This window comes from Acanthochromis polyacanthus, chromosome 12, assembly GCF_021347895.1.
Source record: "Acanthochromis polyacanthus isolate Apoly-LR-REF ecotype Palm Island chromosome 12, KAUST_Apoly_ChrSc, whole genome shotgun sequence".
Classification (NCBI taxonomy): domain Eukaryota; kingdom Metazoa; phylum Chordata; class Actinopteri; family Pomacentridae; genus Acanthochromis; species Acanthochromis polyacanthus.
Window position 1 is genome coordinate 33,578,994 of NC_067124.1, and position 16,606 is coordinate 33,595,599.

Sequence of the window (16,606 nt, forward strand, 5' to 3'; positions counted from 1 at the left end):
TGAACTGACAGCTGATTTGATAATTCTCAAGTCAGTTTTAGTCATTTGCAAGTTGTGGCGAAACCAAAGAGCTTAGTGAGGTTGCTATTAGTGTCCATCACGAGGAGAGAGTTGCTGCTCACAAGGCAGTGAACAACAAGTGTTTTCAAGCGCTAGTGGACACAGTTTAAAGCAGATTTATGACGTACAAGGAGTTCTACAATGTAAAAAAAACCTAAGAAAAAAAACAAAAAATGTGCCGTAAGAAGGCAAAAGAAGAAAGCTTTTGGTGAGCAGTTCTGTGATCACACGAGATGAAAATGGAGTTATGCGAATACAGAAAGAAGCATTTAACCTCAAGATACCATTCACACGGTCAGGAGGTGTTTTTTTTAACCAATGTAGCCAATCAGCTTGATAAAGTAAATGGCATCATGGGAAAAGAGGACTGCATGAAGAGTGTGGGTGAATAACGTCAGACAGTCTGCAGAAAAACTGACCATCCAATGAAGCAAAACAAAGAGCCAAAGTACTGAAGAGAAAGCAATGAGAAGATGTTGGAACGGCAAGCCCAAACCTGAATCCATCCAGAAACTGTGGAGGAACTGAAGAGCACAGTGATGGAGAGGAAGCCTTCAACTTCAAAGCATGTGAAGCAAAATAAAGGTTTTGCAAGTCCTTACTGATAAAACAGATACCACCATTTTAGTAGAAATGTAAGGGGGGAAAAAAAGCAACAACACTAAAATATGTCAAATTTATCACTGACATCTCCAACAGAATTTCTGACTGTATGTCATTTCCAGCCTGAAGAAACCTACTGGTCAAATAAAGATCGACAATAAATAAAAAGATTGTTTGGGATATGAATAATTTCCATTCTACAATTCTAAAACTGTACATTGACTTTTAGTGATAACTTTCACTACGACTAATGCAGGAAAACAGACTAAGTCTTCGATTTTTCTCTATATGTTGGTACGCCTTTTGGACAGAAAGCCAGACAGAAAATCCAACCCCTACACATTGTCTTGTTGCGGCGAAGCGAGGCGGAGGTGTGACCCAGATGCCCTTGCTGCCTTTAACCAGGTGTCCTGCTTGGCCTTTAACATGACTTATCTGTGGCATGACCCCTGCTGTGTCGGGGCCCCGTACCCTGCCATTTCCTCCCAAACACTGCCAGCACTGTATCATTTCCCTGTCACCAAATGACTGGCTAGCTGCTGTGGCGTGCTAATGAGAGGAAGAGAAGGCAGATGAAGAGAAACTACAGGAAGACTGCTTCTTCATTTCCCCCCGTGCAATACAAAGCACAGAATCAATCCTCCGTCTTCCATTTGTCTGTCTACAGCCACTTTGGCTGCAGGGAGAAATTAAGAGCAGCACAGCGGTTATTAGCGTTGGAGAAAATCTTTTCGAGAGCACACACACGCACACAAACAAAAACCCACCCGTGCAATTCGGTGGCTGTAATTTGCATATCATTGTGTCATTTTTGTAGTTTTAGCAAAACAAAGCAGAAAAATAAAGCCTATTTTTTGCTCAGTTGCTTTATATCCTGTTCCTTGTGTTGATTAAACATACTTCTCTCTGCGACATGATTTTAACCCCGACTTTGGAGATTTTGCAATATCTTAATAAATCCTTGACACACAATAGACTGCAAAGCATATGAATCCTCATATACGCAACTCCCTCAGTATATATTTAGAGCTACAGTCAAACTTTAGTCTGTGCACTGCAAAATCAGTCTGAAGAGATAACACTCCAGATAAGACCACCGCTTCTTTACACTCATTTAAAGTTAAAGGTTTTATTTGGTTCGTATTAAGTTAATCAGATGCTAACAGAGAATAAAGACAGATAAAGGATGGGTAATCTAATGTGTTGCTTTCTCATACAAAGCTATCAGTGTCTTTGAATAGGTTTTTCCAACAGGCTCGGCTGAATGAATTACACTAGTCTGTTAGTATTCTGCCTCAGCCATACAAAAGGTCAATGTCAAATGCACCTCATTTAAAAGTCAATAGCAACCATGCACATCATCTCCTGGGAATTCTGTCCGGGAACCCTCCAGACAGCATTGTGTATCATTCAGTTAGTAGAGGGCAGCCAGAGAGCTTTTTTAATCTTGACCTTCCAATAAAATATGCTCCCTATCCAGAATTACATGGTCTAAAATGGAGACATAAGCTCCCAACAAATCATGGCAAGGCTCAAGGGAGAGGTTCAACAGTGTCGGACGCAGACACAACGGGTTCAGCACCGACTAAACATACATATCTCATAGCTGATTTCCTTTAATATCTAAAATAAACTCCTACATTCTAATATCAGTTTTGTAATGTAGAAACCTAATTGGAAACAATAACAGATTTATTAGAAAGTCATATATTAGTATTTCTAACTAAAAATGGTAAAAGTGAAATTATTGCATGATCCATTACCGTTTAAAATACTCTTTTTTACACATTTGGCATGGTGCTGTCAGCAGATAGTATAAAATACCTGTCATTTCCAAACTGTCTCACACAGACAGCAGCAATGCAACTCCAGCTACAATCCATTTGGCAGGAGGCTGTTTGGTTCGGAGGTGGAGGGACCAGACATATGTGGACCCACGCTGCTTGGTGCGATATACAGGACATTCAAAAGTATTCTTGAGCTCCTGCTCCTCTGCAGGCACAGCTCGAACATACAGCACCGGCATGACTGGAGTCAGATCCCTCAACACAGCCTCGGAGATGAGTCCAGACTGAGTGTCCCAACGCGCTCCTATAAGGGCACAGGACATGTTGCAATGGGGATTTGACTGATGATACTGAGCAAAACAGGAAGCAAAATGCTGTCAAAAATCTGTATAACTTATGTGAATGCAGGAGGAGAGATTGTGGGGTTAAATAATTCTGACCTTCCATGAACAGTCCGTGGATGTAGGCTCCCTCCCGTGGCGGATGCCCAAAGTCGTCCTTCATCTTCTTGGTTACGTCCACGGTCAGAGTCATCCTGTCCAGGGGCCACTGGTTCTTGCGAGCAATGCTCTGCAGCACGGCTGTGAAACATGACAATGCATGTTAATATTTCTGGTGCACATGTCTTTAAAACCTTCACAGAATAGAGGCTCACCGGTGAGGAAGGACTGTGGGTTGAAGAGGCCCGAGAGCCAAACAACTGCTGGTAAAACGAAATCTTGAGTCCAGCTGTCAAGCTCATGACAGCTACAGATGAGATCATTCATCCTATAAAACAAATAATCATTGATCAGCTACAAAGCACATCATTGCCTGAAGCCTTTATGTACCTGACACATAAGTAAAATTGGCTTTTTAAAAGACATTTGACTTTTTTTTTTTTGCGAAAGTGAACTTTGTAGTATATCATGAGATAACATAATACATAGTATAATGTATAAAAGATGATAAATGCAGAAGAGTGACTGAGAAGTTACCATTGTGCTAGTGCTTTAGTGGAGGGATAAGCCAGTCTGGCCCAGGAATGTGGGACAGAATCACTGAACAGTGCAGACTGCAGAGTCTCCATACTGGAGGAGATGGTTAATTCTCCCTGTGGACGGATAAATCCTCAATGATGCTGCTTCATATTATTGATATTACTGTACAAAACTGTGTTGCAGGTTCACCTTTAACCCCAGATCAAGCTCATTAAGGGACTTCCTTATTTCTGCCAGCAGAACATTCATGCGCTCACACTCCTGAAAGCACACTAAGATGTAGGGGCTTCTCTCTGCTGTCTTTGCCATCAACTCTGCAATGTTGTACTCCTCAGGAAGCTTGTCGAGGATGTCTTCGATTATAGACGTGACCTGACAAATACAATACAGTTAATTAAGGATGGGTAGCTGTCAGCAGCTTTATTTCGAGGACGGTTCTTTCTGCCTCCACACCTTCTCCTCTGAGCTCTGGGCTGCTCCCTCTCCGCTGGAGGAGTCCCGCGGTTGCAGCTCCAGCAGAGTCTTTAAGAGGTTGTCTGAGGTGACGGTGAGGCACTCGAGCTCAGCGTTTGGATGGAGCCCGTATAAAGTGGGGTTCTCGGAGGGGAGATGCTCATCAATATAACTGTGGTAACCGGCATAGTCAGAGAATGGAGGAGCCAGGAAACCAGGACACAGGAAGAGCTCCGATTCGAACTACAAAGTGAAAATTGAGAGAATTAAAACACACAACAGCAGGACACGGATTTATGTCTGATTGTTTCAATCAGAAGTAGCAGAGGCCTAAACATGTCTGATGAGGACAGGGAATACACACAGTAAACTTATGCGCAAAACTGCAGTTTAGTGTTACATCCCAAGAGGGCAGCCTTTACCTGGACAACAAAACAAAGAAATCCACAACAGCACTGCAAATATTCTCTATTGGGAACTGGAAAACTGAACATACTTTCAGAACAAGTGAAGATTTTTTTTTAAAAAATACCTTCAACTTATATGATTAAACCAGCTGAAAATAAGGTTAAATATGATAGTTTGGTTGAAATCAAACAACAACTAAATGAAAATGAACAGACTATTCTCTCATTGTCACTGACTCACCATTTTTGGATGCATAAATTCTTGCAGATACGTCTTGCAAAGTCTTCTATCCCAGTCATCAGTAATGTGTCCTCCATACATGATCTCTCCAAAAAGATAACACAAATCTTCCCAAGGCACCTGCATGGACTATAAATAGACTCAATTTGTCATAAGAAATATTTTTTTTACATTATTACAAACATCCTAAACTCCTTAATAAAATTACTTCAAGGATATCATGAGGATCTTTCAATCATTCTTCTTTACTCTTTTCCTCCTATAAAACTATGATCACTTCCCAAACGAGTTCTCCGAGTAACGATAATAGCAGGAATATATAACAAAATTATGTTTCTTTACACACTCTGATCAAAATGTATGACAGGAAGAGTCTTTTCCTCAGCGGGAGATTATGATCCGTGAGGGTGAAGGAGGAAGAAAAGAACCTGTGATTCATAACAAATTACAAAAGCTGTAGGTTCACAATCATTTGTACCTGTATTGTTTTGCAAATTGCTTCCTTCATCAGCTCTAATTGCAGTGATCACTTATGTAGCGTTGTGAACTGTCACATTGGCTGCATGTAATTACATTTAGGATAACGCTTCATTGCCCTCCTAATGAATTCTCTGTATACGCACATACAGGTTACTGTTTGGTTAACATAATGAAGGACATTCGTTTTTGGAGGGCAGAATACCTTGGAGACATAATTGGTTATGACCTGAGTAATAGGAGTTCTAAGAGAAATACATTAGGAGTTGTGAGGGGTGAAGCGCCCCTCACAAATGGATTTTTTGTCTTCATGAAATAAAGCTAAATTATAGGTTGCGTGCTCGTACTTATAAGAAATGTGGAGGGAAAAAAAAACATTGGAATGAACATTTTTCACAAATAACAGTGGAACAAAAGATTTCAATAAGTAATTGGAGACACTGCGCAGTAATTCACCGTCCCTGTCTGACAATAATGCCACCACAAATACCATTATTATTATAAATTTACGGAGCTAAGAAGGTAGTTGTAAAAACAAATTAAAAGTTTTAGTGCATTAATAAAAAAAATGGGAATAAAATATAATTAAATAATTCAAATGTTGATTTTAAAAAGAGCAAAAATATAAAATAATACTTTAGTGTTGGCCTCTAAGTAGTTGTACAACACATTGGTTGAGATTGTGAGGTCTCCTGTGCTGAAGGGGTAGTTCTGGTTCCAGCCTTGTGGACCGAATTTACGCCGCTCTGTGACACAAGCGTGGAAGAAGCACAGAGAGAAGAACATGGAGTTGAACTCTTGTTCTCTGGAGCACATATCCAGAGTGTCCTGAAAAGAGAGAAATTGTAATGGGTGTTACAACCAAAACATAACAGATTTAAAGTGCTTTATTTTTTTTTGTATGTTTAACAAACCTGATTGAAGTTGTTGAGGGCTGCATGCAGACTGGCGTTCATGCCAGTGGGCGGCTCATTCGTGATTTTAATGGCGTTCTCCAGCATGCCTCTGGGGGTGACGTGCTGCTCAGGGCTCGGTGCTGGTTCCCCGGTGATGAAAACCCTGTAGCTGGGATGGCTGTCCACTGCTGCCGCCTCCAGAAGGGCGTCCAGAGAAGGCAGCCAGCGAGCCACCAGGTGCACATTCTGAACCACAAAAAAATCACACACTTTATGCAACAAGTATACAAGATAAATTGCTATAGTCACGCTGATATTCATATGAGGAGGATTTGTTTCTCTGTGATTCGTATTCGTCAGATAATCCTGCACTGATTCACTTGGCTGCAGGCTTCTCCCTAAAGGAGCCATTTATGGAGCTGATCTAGCCAATTATGGCTTTTATTGAACCAAATTGAGTTTATTTCCCTTTCCTCCAGGGGGTGAGATAATATCATTAGGCAGGCTAGAAGTGCAGCCTGAACTCTACAGTTGCCTAGTCAGTGAATAACAATATCCTCTACCTGCAAAATGACCCAGTGCCCATGTTCAGAGGCATTCCTGAGAACCCTCTCAGCTACCTCCTCCTGCCCCTGACCCAGCGACACGTTGTGTAAAGTGCCCTGGTCGATGGAAAATCCCAGCTTCAAACCTGCACAGAAAAAAGATTTAGAATACGATCCCTACCAAATAAGACAAAGGAACAAACGATAATTGTAGTACCTAGTTTCTCTACATCTTTGAGCGGATCTACTCCAGGTGAGAGGATGAAGAACACAGGGGTTGAGGGACCACTATCCCCAAACAGCTTTTCAAATTCCAACCGGGCACTCTCCACATATTTGGTTCCCATGCTTTCCTCCACAAAGTTCCTGCCAGCAAGCATTGTCAAAAAGCTCAGCGATGTGCAGCACTTACAAATATAAACATGTTAGTGGTCATTTAGTCACCGTAGAGCGTAGGTCATCCTATCAGGCCGGAGTGCTCTCAGCATAATGAGCTTCTGGAGGGAACTCTTATTTTTCCAGTCCTGAGAAAGCCTTTCCTTCTCTGGACAGCTGGACTCCACGATCTTCCTCCAGCGCTTTGGAGAACTTTCTATGTCTCTGTCAAGCCCAGTGAAGTCATCCATCGTGGAAATTGTCTACATCAAAATAACAGGCAATAATGATCGCTAAAAACAAAAAAAAACATGATCATGTTGATCTTGTAACATTTTGTTAATGCCACTAGGCTATACTGTACCTTAATGGCCCCCCATGCGTGCGGAGAGAGGAAGGACACTGGACTAACTTTGCTCGCTTCCACTGGAAAGTGCAGTAGAAAGTCAAATTCCTGAGCATCAATCAGGCCCTGCTTGAGCAGAATCTGAGGGGAAGAACCAGAAGCAGTCTGTAATGATCTATGTGGCATCGATCTCCTCTCAATCATTTCCACAACCACCTGAAAACTGCGAGAAAACTCCGACAATGGAACTGGGTAAACTTACACAGGCCGAGCAAGTGCCTGAAAAAGCCACATGAAGGGCAGCCTTCAGAGTTGCACAAATTCCGAAGATGAAAACAGTTGGCGCAATGACAGATAATTGCATTATGCCATCAGAACCAGCCCCCTTGTCAGAACCAACTGTCTGAAGAGCAGCCATGGAGCAACGTGTGAGAGGTAATCAATAGCAGCGTATGGTAGCGCTGACTGCTTTTAATTGAAGTTAATGTGGGGGCAGAAAAGTACTTTGATTGATGAGGATGACAGCAGGCCCCACCTTTGAGGCGGTCCTGAGTCCCTCACCTGGAAGGCAGTGTGTGACAAGAAGGTTAACTTGTCTCTCTCAAACAGGCCCTGGCTGGTGTACAGGAATACAGAGTAGGTGATGGCCTCAGTGAGGGTGTGCACTCTGGTCCTCACATCCTCGTCCCATTCGGCACGCTCCATCGCTTTGTTAAACACAGAGTTAAAGGTCTGGAATACAACAAAAAGAGAAGACCATGACAAGGTGCACGGAGCCAACTGCAAGTCAAATACTCCAATTATCAGAGCCAGTATTCAGCATTTTTTTTTTACAATCATTTGTATTGTCCTTTCTTTTAACTCACTCCAAATATAATAAATACACTAAAAATGTGCTACTTGAGCTCTGGTGCAGCTGAATCTCTCCGTTTGTGGTTTTGACTGTGGATCTGAGCAGCATTTTATCAATTACATGTGACGTGACTCCTGTTAACACTCAAGGATAAATGTTGAAAAGTTTCTTCTTGATTAAAACACATGCAAAAGACTAGAAAAGACTAGCGCAGGACTCCGCCAAGGCTAATCAGTCGTTGTATGATTTCTGACGGATGAAATCTTTAAATAATTTGTAGTGCGCAGTGGTGGATTTGTAGTAGGATCACAATCGTGTGATCATCAGCAGGCAGCTGACGCACTGTTCACTTGTAGTCATGGTTACAGTGATGCTGTGCAGCTATCTTGTAATGATAAGGAAATCCTTAAGAAATCCGTGGATCCAGACGAGAAGCCGTATCACTGTAAAAATCAAGTGCATTGTGTCATGTCTGACCTTCCCTGAAAATTTCATCCACATCCGCTAGTCTGTTTTTGAGTAATGTTGCGAACACGCACACACACACACAAACAGATGAACAGACAAACCATTGACAAACCGTTACTTGACGGAGTAATACATGAACAAAGGCATTCTTTAACAAAAATTTGTGTTTAAGTTACTCTGAATTTCAAATCAGATATCTTATTTTTACTGAAATGTTCCAAATACCGTATATTAGTGTCCTTGATTACTAATAATAGATATCAGCCCTGAAAAAAACATATCAATGCCTACCTCATTGGTTGTTTTCTGTTGTCTATTTATCATTTGTAAGCTTTGTACCTTTCTACATTAAGTGCTGTGAAATGATATATGTTGTGAATCTGCTCTACATAAATAAAATAGAAAATTGAATTGAATTGATTTCAAGTCTTTAAATTATGAATGTCAGAGAGAGAAAGTCAAAAAAGAATGAGGATAATGTGATTACAAATATGACTAATGTCTTTCTTTTATTTTAAAGTCTGGGTAAAATCTTGCAGCTTTCTGAGCATCTAAGCTCAGCCTCACACTTTTAGATTCTACAACTTCCAAGCTTCACTTGTACTATAGACAAATAATTTTGAATAAATATGAAAGATCATCACCACACCAGCCAATATTTATCTGTTCCAGCCTTTCAATTAAACTCCAGTTATTTCTGACAACTAAAACGTTACATAATATATAATACATAAGTCCATTTGTACAGAGAAAGTTGTGCCTTAATAAGACACAGTAAGTACAAATACTACATTTAAAAAAAATCCCAAAGTGCTGCATGTCCCCAGAGAGCAGTTCTGGGGTAAAAGGCTTCACCTTGAGAGAAAACTGGTACATGGGGTTAATCTTGTTGAGGTCATTGATGATGAAGAAGAGGAGTGACGCTCTCTCTGCTGCTGGGCGGTAGAGTTCTCGAGCCTCGTTGATCTTTGTCTCGTTCTCTCTGGCCTCCACCACCTGTGTGTTCCAATTGCACAAAATGAGCTATTAGGCTCTCAGTCATGCTCCAAAAGCCTCTCATTACACATATTCCTAACTACACATCATTTGCAGCTAATGCAATAAAATGAGGCGCTTGCTGATGTATGACGTTCAAAAACACCTGAGTGATAAAAAAAAACAAAAACAAAACACAGGGACCTTACGGTGTATTGACCTCACCTTGTACTGGATGTGAGCCGCCGTAGTCTTGGTGTTTTCAAGTTGCTCCACCAGAGAAATATCACCCAGGAAGTTACCGTGGGCGGCGGAGAGGTGACTCAGCAGGTCATCTTCAAACTTTTTCAGCTCGATCTTGAAATGGTTCTGCTGTGTTGTCAGTTGCATCTAAGGAAATGGACGCAGAACAACTCAGGGTTTTGCTATTTCGGATAATGCTTCGATACTGTAGATTAATCAGCTTTTACCTTCAGGGCCTCCAAGTCCGGCCTCTCCCTGGACACTACCTGTCCCAGCAGCTGCTCCTCCAGGCCCACAGGAGTCACTGTGAAGTTTATCAGAGTAGTCTGAGCCTGGAGCTCAGGAGGGAAATGTGGATTTGCCAATTTTGTGTGAAGAATGAGTTGAAAATTGGTGTTGTATTCACATTCCTTTCCCCCCATCAGAATGTACCTGGAAAATAAGAAGGTACTGCGCTGTAAATATTTACTAAAGAAAAGTCCCTGATAAATGACAGAAAGTTCCTCGTTTCATCCAAGATCTGTTAGAGTGCAGGAAGTGCATTTTAAAACTAGAGGAACAAGTGGCGCAAAAGTTATCCTTTTTGCTGCTGTAGACATTAATTGGCTGAAACTAAATTTTCAAGAATGAACTCTTATGTTTAGATGACATGTTTTAAAAAGATTCCTGCATAATGTCTAAGGCAAAAATACATTTATCTAGCGATGTTTAGGTGCCAGATCTTGGCCAAAAGATTTTACCGGATGAAGGTTTAGCAGCATAACGTCACAATTAATTGTATTTTTGCAAATTGGAGACTTGTGGATATTCTCATCGCTCTCCAATGTTCAAGTTTCATGAAAAAAGATGTGCAAGGAGTTCTTTTGTCTTAGATTTAGAATTTGCAAATGATATACCACTTGGTTGCGGGAAAAAAATTACGTTTTTGGCTCAAAACAATTCAGAAAATCCAACTGTAAACCAAATACTCCTTCAGCTGTATCAAATATGCAATGAATAAATGCATTTTAACAAAACTTCGTGTTAAAGTTTGACTTATTCCATGTCTTGAAAGTAAGATTATATTATTTTATCATTTATCAGTCTTCTGAGTACTTATAATCGCTATCGACTCTGAAAAATCAGATCAGTCGACCCTTACCTCGTTGGTGTCACATCTGTAATTATTCCATAAACTTTCAAAGTAAGAAAGTAAAAAAATTAAAGATGATTAAATGGTTAGAAATATCACTAATGCTTCCTTTTAAAGGACAGTGCGGTTGATGAATCATGATGATGATCTGAACTGCAGTCCTTTGTACCCTAAAAGCTATTCTTGCCCTTTCAGGATTTGAGCTTCAGAACTTCAGTCCCACTCCAAACGCCACTTTCACTGTAGACAAATACTCTTGAATAAATATGAAAGATCGTGGCCACACCAGCCAATATTTATCTGTTCCTGCATTTCAATTAAATTAGCACCGGCTTGACGAACCTGGTGGCTTTTCATTTATCTCTAATTACCCCTCGGATGTCAGGCAAGGCCCCAATTTTTATGGCACAGGTTCCTCATGGCCTGGGTCTGGTTCAACTCTATATCTTCACAAGCCAGAATTAATGTACTATTGATAGAACCATTACTCCACCAAATTAAAGTCCTTGCTGATGGATTGGCTTGTAGTCTTCCGTCAGCCATGAAAGGAATAATTAGTATTCATTACTTCACACTCTACAACATTCCAATTATTAATGAACTTCAGCTGTGGAGCCCTACCAGATCCATCATGGCTGCCCCAGCAGGTTGTATTAATCATCGACAGAAACAAGTGTGTGGGTCATCTACAAGGGATAAACTTATAATCAGATTTACTATGATAAATTGTTACGTCTGGATGGACAGGACTTCAAAAAAGAAGCTCAATGAACATGCGTCGGGACGCTCAATATTCATGGTCATGCATAGATCAGAGGAAGAAAGATGTAAACATTTCTGAGGAGGAAATCAAAGCAGAATGTCAATATGTGGTATTTTCTATTTATTCTGCTGCTGGTTGTCCGGTTTATGGGAGTTACAGGATTTTTCTTTTAGAGGATAATTGAGAATTGAGGTATTTACAAAGCAGCTATTTTCGATTACACACTTCAGGGGTGGTAGCTGGGTTTGAAATCCAATCAAATTTGTTTCAGACAAGAGTGAATTTGAATGAAATATATGACTTAATGATAGATTAGAATAGTCAAGGAATTTAAGAACCTTATTCATAAGCAAATGATACATAACAGTCCAATACCATCCCACTACTCCTAAAGATAATAAGAGTTATTTTAGTGAGTCTAGAGCTGACTCAGTAATGTAATGTTATTCTCCAGCCAATCACCAATCAGGTTTTTGAAATTATCAAAGCCAAACTGAGTCTTTCATAAAGATGGAGGGCTGCTGAATTTAACGCGTTACATTTTGTGGTAGACAAGAGTCCTTATAAATAACCATGACTGCCCTCAATTCAGCTTTTACACTGGGGCTCAGCTGTTCAATATTCATCACACCTAAAGAATATGAACACACAAATATACATCTATCACCCGTCCTGAGGGGCGATCAATACGTCGGCCTCAGGGATTCGGAACACGCGCCGCAAATTCATTTATAATCTAAAGAGCGGGCAATAATAACGCATTCAGTCATGTCTTACTGGTGTTTCAAAGCTCACTGAGATTCAACCATCTGGTAAATCTGCTCCTGTTTTCTCCCACCGCAGACACATTGGGACAAGTTGTGGGCATATCGACTTATGTATGAACAGGGATATAAAAACCAGGCATTGATTTAAAACAGTTTTGGTGTGCAACAACCCCATGCTAAGTAGGTTCTATAAAATACACCACTTTTATGTTATCACTGAATTGTTCTGACTATTCTTGAGCATTCCAGTCCCAAAAATGTCTATCTTATGTTGCTGTTTCAGAACTGACCTTCCTCTTTTAACAGTTTTTCTGCCTAATAGAGGCTCCAGGACTGGGTCCACCTTTTCTGGCAGATTCTCTATCAGAACGGTTTCGCCGCAGACAAGAGCTTGTTCAATCACGTCGAGATATCTGCACAAAAAAAAAAAAAAGAGAAAACAGGAAAAAAATAACTAGAGCTGCATGATACATTGTTTCAGCATCAACATAGCAATGTGTTCATGCATAGCAGTTACATTGTAGGAAAAGTAATGTGCCCAGTTAACACAACATGCTGCAACTTATTTTGCTGCTTGATACAAAAAGAAAATACGCATGATTCTCATTTGCCATGACTAAGATACATGAATAGTTTGTCTAAACAGAACTAACTCTGATTTAATGGTTCTTGGATACATTTTTTTTTTCCATTTTGAGTAACTCTCTTCACACAGATTTGTGTTGACATGCAAAATTGACACAAAATGAGAGAAGAACTGGAGAGAAACACTGAAAAAGGAAGATCTGGTTGCAAAAAGAAACGCAATATAAACATTTTGGATCTAGACCGGATAACACAGAGCAACAACAGGTAATCCGTCAGCAGATTCTTGCAGTTGTTGCCACAACATTAGGCAATGCAGCTAATTTGTTTGACCATAAAGCTCTGTATGACCAGTGGAAAGCCAGATCTGAATGCTATCCAGAGCATTTCCAGTATAACAAACATCACAAATGTCATTTTTCAGTTTATTAGAAATAACTTTTTAACTTTCAGTCAAGTTGTACTCCTCAGCATAATCCCCTCAGTCAATGTAGAACGATGAATTTTCTCCAAACAGAGTTACTCAAGTCATGTGGTAAACATTCCTGCATTTTTTTCAGATCGCATGAAAACTAAATATCACACATCATGCCACCTAAAAACAGCACTACTAAGGCATCTTGACCACTAAGCTCTGCACAATAAATGAAAAGTCAGAGCTGAATGCCTTACAAAGTTTAAAACTCTTTTGGAGACCTTTGTAAGTGTGAATATGAATAAGGTTCAAAACATAAACTTTGAGGTTTTTTTAAATGCCTTTTTACTTTCTTTACAGATGCAGTCCTCTACATATCACCTCAGTCACTGTAGAATGACTAATTCTCTCCAAATAAAGGTATTCAAGCCATGTGGTAAATATTCTTGAATTTTTTCCACATTGCATGAAAACTAAATATTACATTTTGTTGTTTCCTCTATCATGTAGTTCTAAAACAGCACTATTAAGGCATCTTGACTGCAAAGTTCTGCATTACAGGTGCAAAACCAGATCTGAATGCCATCCAAAGCAAAAAAAAAAACAAAACAAAACTATTTGGGATGCTTTGCCAGTGTTGTACCACATGGAAAAATGTGCAAACATCATTTTTCAGCTTTTTAAAAAATTGTCTTTAATTTTCATGCAGCTGCAATCCTCTTCAAAATCAATTAATCAAGACATCTGGTGAAAATTCCTGCAATTTTTCGTATTTCAAAACTTTTTTCCCAATAATATGCAGCACAAAACAAATGTAGCTGGGCATGCACACTTTATAGGTACATTAGCACTAACTAACACATTAAAACAAGACCCTGTAATTGCAAACTGACAATGGTTTGCCCCTTCTCACCCTTTCTGCCCCAGCCGCACCACCCTCAGCTCTGACCCCAGTAGCTTTCTGATCCACTTGATGCCCTGCTGCTGCGGGTCGATGATGAGTGGCCAACGCTCGCTGGTGGTCAGGATGGCAGCGTTCTCGGTGGACATCCTATCATTTGGCAGGCCCTGGTTATGCCAGGCAGCCACAGTGGCATCATCTGTAAGCATGAGGACTGGATCCAGGCCGTCTGTCAGGGGTACAGAGACCTGGAACAGACACGGAGGAATGATGTCACTTCAGTTGGAGCGCTGCAAGCAGGGCACTGCAGTTTACAGAGTCTGCTGTGGATGTTTGGGGAGAGAAAGATTTTACCCTCCGAATAGCTGCAGTTCAAACAGCACAAAATCTGTTGTAAAGCTGATTTTACCTTCTGAGCCTGAAGGAAAGGAATCCACGCACTGGTAAAAAGCTCCACACGATACTGGCTGGGGAAGTAACCCATGTAGGAGACAAATGCTGAGGTGAGGAGGACGTCGCCACACAGGGTTTTCTGTTCCTTTTCATACTGGACAATAGCCTTGGACCAGCGCTCCTTCTCTGACTGCAAGACACAAAGTTAAGGCTTCAACATCATTTAAAAAAACACAAAGAAAACAATGAAAATCACAGCAAAATTGCACCTAATCCATGTAAAAACAGTTAAAACCAATAGCTAAACAGCCTGTGCTTCAGGATATTTGTAGACGCAGGGCAGCTTCCCACTCTATTTATTGTGCAAACTAACAAGATGTAAGCAGTAAAGTGTAAAACTGCAATTCCCTTACAATAGTTCTGGAAGTTTGGCTGTACATTCACTCTGCATCAATTTAGCATTCATTTAAACCTTCAATACTGTGACTGTGACAGCCTACGACGATAAATCATGCATGGCATTTTCTTACAAGGGGCCGTGGATCCAGAATATGTCACATAATAAATTCTCAGACAGTTAAAAATCACTATAATTTTACTCTAATGTATTATGGATTGCCTGTAATATCACTCAGTCTGGGGTGAGACATTGTTAATTTCCAACAGCTGTTGAGGCTTTGAGGTAAGTTAATGATTAAATATAGACGGCCTGATTTATTAGTCTGTACACTATTGCTTCCAGGTCAATGCCATAAAGACAAAACATTTATCTTGATATGCTTAAAAGCCAAGCTGTTCCATGCAAACCACATTTATTTTCCGGAATAAGAAAGTCGAACTTGCAAAATGGGGACTGAAATGACCGTCTTTTAATTCAGATTAGTGTCCATAAAGGCAACAATCCGACTTGCCTGAAGGATGCGTGGACAGGAATGCAAAGGAGTTGAATATAACGCTCAAATAATTAGAGAAATGTGAAACTTTCAGCATTTATATAACTCATATATTCATATTCTGTAATTCCCTCTTGGAAATAAATTGCCATTACTCCCCAGAGAGCTCAGAAATGCAGACATAAATGCAGGGTAGACAGCATACACACACAGACAGAGGGCAGTGTTAGTGTAGCCTTCTTGCCATCTCTCTTCCTTTCTCAATTTGGAAACTGCTCAGCCAGCTGGTTGCCCAGTTCAGCCATGCGTTCTCAGCGGTCCAGCCCTCTCTACCTGTCTCACAAGTCCCCAGTATGCTGCTGGGCCAGGCTGTAAAATCTCCCTTCGCCTGATCTGCTCGCACAACTGTCGGGCTGCGCTGCCAGGACATAACAACTCCTAGTCCAGATTACTGATGCAGTTCGATTACCAGCACCTCTCCATGCGTTTTTTTTCCCCCCCTCCCGGCAAATTGACAGTTAATTTTATGCCAGGTCAGCCGCAATGACACCACCCAAACTCCTCCATCTCCCCTTGTTTACCACCAAGCCCTTGACTAGTCGGTTAGCCAGCTCGATGGTCTGGGTGGTTTGTGTCACCTCCTCCTGACAACTGATTTTCTCAGCTGTAGCCTTTTCAAACTGAGCTGTTAGGCTCTGGAGGTTGGCATCAAGGTCCTGTAGAAAGAAAACAAAGGAAGCCATGCAAATTAGACACCATTAGGGGAATCTAGCTTTTAGACTGAGCGACTAAAGTAAGCGTAATAATAACATTGCACTCACTGCCAATTTCTTTTGAACTGCCAACAGTTTGGCCGTTGCCGTTTCGAGTTCTGCATTAGCTTGTGATAATGCATGTCTTTTTGGAATGACCTCACAATAAATCTGCAAAAAATAAGGCATATTTTATGAAGGAAGCTCTGCAATTACCAGCAAACCTTTTTAAAGAATAATAAGAAAATGTATTAACATTTAATATAATTATAATTTATTTGAAGGGAATGCTTGAC

General features: G+C 40.5%; 1 protein-coding gene across 1 annotated transcript in view; it reads right to left on the reverse strand.

Annotated features, from left to right (window-relative positions):
- Positions 1 to 1,772: 1,772 nt before the first annotated feature.
- LOC110951454 (dynein axonemal heavy chain 11) overlaps positions 1,773 to 16,606 on the reverse strand; it is a 44,432-nt gene continuing 29,598 nt past the window's right edge. The window contains 22 exon segments of the mRNA XM_051956926.1: positions 1,773 to 2,754; positions 2,891 to 3,031; positions 3,106 to 3,218; positions 3,428 to 3,543; positions 3,620 to 3,802; positions 3,884 to 4,126; positions 4,532 to 4,660; positions 5,645 to 5,836; positions 5,923 to 6,150; positions 6,468 to 6,595; positions 6,667 to 6,815; positions 6,894 to 7,087; positions 7,189 to 7,311; positions 7,732 to 7,902; positions 9,347 to 9,487; positions 9,692 to 9,856; positions 9,937 to 10,141; positions 12,662 to 12,784; positions 14,285 to 14,520; positions 14,682 to 14,855; positions 16,140 to 16,274; positions 16,380 to 16,481. Coding sequence (XP_051812886.1) covers positions 2,507 to 2,754; positions 2,891 to 3,031; positions 3,106 to 3,218; positions 3,428 to 3,543; positions 3,620 to 3,802; positions 3,884 to 4,126; positions 4,532 to 4,660; positions 5,645 to 5,836; positions 5,923 to 6,150; positions 6,468 to 6,595; positions 6,667 to 6,815; positions 6,894 to 7,087; positions 7,189 to 7,311; positions 7,732 to 7,902; positions 9,347 to 9,487; positions 9,692 to 9,856; positions 9,937 to 10,141; positions 12,662 to 12,784; positions 14,285 to 14,520; positions 14,682 to 14,855; positions 16,140 to 16,274; positions 16,380 to 16,481 — 3,639 coding nt within the window. The 3' untranslated portion in view covers positions 1,773 to 2,506.